The sequence below is a fragment of the Myotis davidii genome, unplaced genomic scaffold, assembly GCF_000327345.1.
Source record: "Myotis davidii unplaced genomic scaffold, ASM32734v1 scaffold1377, whole genome shotgun sequence".
Taxonomy (NCBI): domain Eukaryota; kingdom Metazoa; phylum Chordata; class Mammalia; order Chiroptera; family Vespertilionidae; genus Myotis; species Myotis davidii.
In genome coordinates this window covers 48,525-52,621 of record NW_006288854.1, presented here as the reverse complement: position 1 = coordinate 52,621, position 4,097 = coordinate 48,525, and the positions used below count along the sequence as shown (strand labels likewise).

Genomic DNA, 4,097 nt, shown 5'->3' with positions numbered 1-4,097 from the left:
CCCCGCCCCGCTCCCCACCCCCGCATTAGGCCATGAGCTCCCAAGGTCTCTGATTACCCAATGATTAGCACAGAGTTTGGCTCAGAGTAAATATTTACCCAATGTTTGTAGAAATGATTAATTTCAGGTGGAGAAACGATGTCCATAGAATTCTGAAACTCAACTAAGGGTCAGAACCAGGACTAAACTCCAGGTCTCAATTGCAAAGTCCATTTACAACAGTTTTTCTTTTAAAAGACTAAGTGCTAGGAGCTAGAGGCAAATAAGGAAGTGGAGTGCTGATCTTGAGCCTAAGAATTTCCCCATGCTGAGAACAAGTTCACAACAGAAGAGCAGAGAAGAGAGACCTATCTCAGGTACAGGTAAGTCTTTCAGGCAGTCTGAGGCAGTGCCACCCCTATATTATAAAATTCCTGTTTTGTTGGTTTCCATCACATTTATGACCTTTCCAAAGGTGGTTAAGACCGGCACATAAAAGCCTTAAAGGTCTGCTGGAAGGGAAAATTAAAATTGGTATCTCCAACTATCAATTACAGTGGCTACTACTAAAGTAGATCACTCTCTTTAAAAGCATTTATTTTTGCTCTTATTTAATCAATTCTTTTGCACATTCACAGTTAGTGGGATGGAAAGGCAGCACTCAACACGAGCTTGGGATCTGGCAGAGGGAGGCAGCAGTGAGGTATATATAGTAAAACACACAGACTTTGTAGGCTGCCAGACCAGGTCCTAAATCCTGTCTGTGTAACCTTAACACATTGTATGCGGGAAACGTATTTATACGCTTTACGTTGACTGGTAGTAGAGCGCGGAACACGTATTAATACGTTTTTTATAGACTAGCGGTAGAATGCGGGTAATGTATAAATACGTAAACTAAAGTTATCGTAATTTTACTGAACGTTGCCATTTGCGCAAAAAATTAGCAAAAATGGCCGGCGCCACCTGTTAGCGCGCGATAAAAACTACCCGCAAACAATGTTTAAACAAATCATTTTATCTCTTTGGGCTTCAGTTTTCTTACCTCCAAAATGAGAATAACATATATGTTGTGGGGGTGGTTGTGAGAATTAGTGATAACTCTCTACACAAAGTAGACTATTTAGATCTTTACACAACAGCTACATTCTAAAGGAATGGGCAAACAGGTAGGAAAATAGCATGCCTCCAATGGGAGGGTAGGAATGCCCCCACCTTCCCCAATTTCCATTAGAACCTCCAAAGAAACAGCCCAGAGAAGCCCTCGATGGGGACAGATTGTTGACTTCTCAACACAGGTAAATGGTGGATAACTCACACAAGTACACTTAATTGCTTACGACAGGCTTTCTTTCTTTTTTTTAAATTACATTTATTGACAGGCTTTCAAACATTTCGTTATTTCAGTAATGCAAATGACTTATCTAAGGTCACAAAGTCAGTGAGTTGGAATTCACAGCTATATCTTCTCTCTCAACATCTCCTACATTTTCCATTGCACTGGGTACAAATCAATTCCTTAAGCTGAGTTCACCTTCCTGCCTCTAGAGAAGACAGCAGGGGGACGGGCAAGGGTGAGAGAGGATTCAGTAATGTGATCTGCAGAGATCTGGCTAAGGAAGCCCTGTGTAAAAGGAGACCTCCTACCTGTCATTTCGGCTGATGGCTGCCACCATAAGTGCTGTCCAGCCAAGTTTGTGCCTTGCGTTGACATCTGCACCTTCCGACAACAGCCTAGAAATAGAGAAATATTTTCAGTGTACGGCTTCCCATGGACCTAAGAGTGAAGAAATGAGATAGCCAACAAACAGGGATACAGGCTTTTGAGAATTCAATATCCATCCCAGCACCTCTAGCCAGTCTCCTCTCTCTCTCTCCTCTCTCTCTGTCTCTCTCTCTCTTCCTTTATATGAGTCTGCCCCTTGCTGTTATCCTCCCAGCCTTCTGAAAAAAAATCTGCCTTCCCTACCTTCGTCCCCTGACACTCCTCCCTCGGTCCAGAATGCTCTCCCCCTGCCTCTATGCCTGTTCTAACCCCACTTTCATGCCATGGGATACAATCCTGACTGAGGACTCTCCCTGAGAAGGCTTCCTTGACTCATTCATTCCACAGATCTCTCTTCCTTCCTTAGAATTTCCCCGTGCTTAGCACCAAATGCCCAGGGACACTTCTTATCTAAGTAGTTCCTAGGTTTAAAAAGGATCACTCTCTTCGTTTCTCTGTATGGTGGTTGTTTGAAACTTGGAAATTTTTTAACCCAAGGAAAGATGGAAACAATGACAGAAATGCTAAATTAGGTTTCTAGGAGGTCCACAAGAACCTATTTGACTCTATATGCCAGTGCCTAACATGTAGTAAGGGCTTAATAGTTGTTGGATAAATTAACTAACACAGGGCTATAAATATACTACTAAAAGCCTGAATCCTGGGTCCTGGGAACAGAAGGGCCCTACAATGTGGAAGTGGATAGAGAGAAGGGAAATAAATAGACTCAATCCTGAGCACATACAAGTAGGAACTGCCTTCAGAACTTTACATACATGCTCTCATTTACTCTTTGCACAAGCTTAAGGAGATGATACTAAGCTCTTTTCATGGATGGCGTAATAGTGAGGCGAAATGACTCACTGAAGGTCACAAAGCAAGTAAAAGGGCAGTACAATGACTGAAATCCAGGTCAACAACGGCTCTACAGCCTGAATCTTTCTCACCTGTCCACCCTTCCTCTATTCTAAACCTGATTCCATGCACATGTTAGACAAAAAACTAAATTGACTCCAGCAAATCCACAATATGTGCTGGATTCAATGCTAGATTCTGGGATGAGGAAGAGGCAGAGGGTCTACCCTAGGGAACTATACAATTTGGTTGTGGGGAAGGACTCAAGACAGTAGGAAACCAAAGCCTGTAGTGTGTGGAACCCACCAGGAATGCTAGAGGAGGCCAGGAAGGAGGGGACCAAAAGTCAAGAGTGATTCACCAACAAGGCAGGGACTGCTTAGGAGGAAGGGGGTAGGGTATTTGGGGGAACTGGAGGCTGACTCCTCTTCAGTGGGTTCTAGATGAAAGGGCACTGACAGAATCCAGAAGCTTAGAGTTGAGTCCTGGTACCATTCTTGTGTAGTAAATGATCCTCTGGATCAAGCCAAATAAAAACTCGGTGCGGTTTAGTAAGCAGGTGACTAAGGCTTGGGAGGATAAAATGACACAAAGCCTGAGTAGGGAAGACAGACCAACAAGCACATACGTATACATCAGATGAGTGCTATGAATGGGGACTACAGGTTGCAGGTGCACAACCAGGGAACCTAACCCAGTCTAGTGACCCAGAGGTCTCTCTTTGGAGGTGATAATAGAGCACTAGCCAGACAAAAGGAGACGAGGGAGGGGAGGGAGTGCTCCAGGCAGAGGTAAAGCCTCTAACTCAGAGAAGACAGCATGGGGTATATGAGGATCTGAAAGAGGTTTGGCATTATTGGGGCACGCAATGTAAGGAGGGAGTGTCAGGAGAGGAGGCTGGGAAACCCTCATCTCTCATGACTAGTTTGGAGGATTTCTTCTGGGCCTCTTACCATATATACTGTTAAACCAACTCTTGTACAAAGCTTCCTTTCTAACTTACACACCTTCCCTAGTGTGCAGGCTACGAGGTGCTATGGAGAGCCCAGGGTTCTGAGAAGTAAAAGACTGGAGTCCTGGATCCTAACTGTGATTTTGATCAGATGGCCTCACTTCTCTGCTCCTCAGTCCAGAAGACTAGAATATTAGGACCAAATCAGAGATCTGTGAAGGGAAAGACTTGAACTGTGCCTTGAAGAACGGAACAGTTTAGAGACAAGGGATGAAGTGCAAGGCAGTCAAGACACAAGGAATGGGATACTATTCAGAAGCAGGGAAGCAATGTGAAGGTATGTTCAGAGACAATCAGACCCACCTGGGTGACAGTTCACAGTAGAGAAACAGCTGCTGAGGTATTCAGGGCCAACAACAGGGCCTCAAACCCAAGCTAGGAGGCAAGGCAGTGGGCATAAACCTTTTTTGAGCTATGCACTTCTTTTAGAATATGATCAAAGCTGATGGCTCCAGAAAAGTGTACAGGAGCATATAACCCCTCCCC

At 44.3% G+C, this 4,097-nt stretch overlaps 1 protein-coding gene and 1 long non-coding RNA gene across 2 annotated transcripts in view; one reads left to right on the top strand and one right to left on the bottom strand.

Annotated features, from left to right (window-relative positions):
• The window catches only part of CLPB (ClpB homolog, mitochondrial AAA ATPase chaperonin), a 156,229-nt gene that overhangs the window by 118,132 nt on the left and 34,000 nt on the right, over positions 1-4,097 (bottom strand). Inside the window, exon 3 of the mRNA XM_006761033.2 lies at positions 1,627-1,713. Within this exon, the coding sequence (XP_006761096.1) occupies positions 1,627-1,713 (87 nt within the window). The remainder of the gene's footprint in view (positions 1-1,626; positions 1,714-4,097) is intronic.
• LOC107182689 overlaps positions 140-4,097 on the top strand; it is an 8,366-nt gene continuing 4,408 nt past the window's right edge. Inside the window, exon 1 of the long non-coding RNA XR_001513403.1 lies at positions 140-362. This is a non-coding gene — a long non-coding RNA (uncharacterized LOC107182689). The remainder of the gene's footprint in view (positions 363-4,097) is intronic.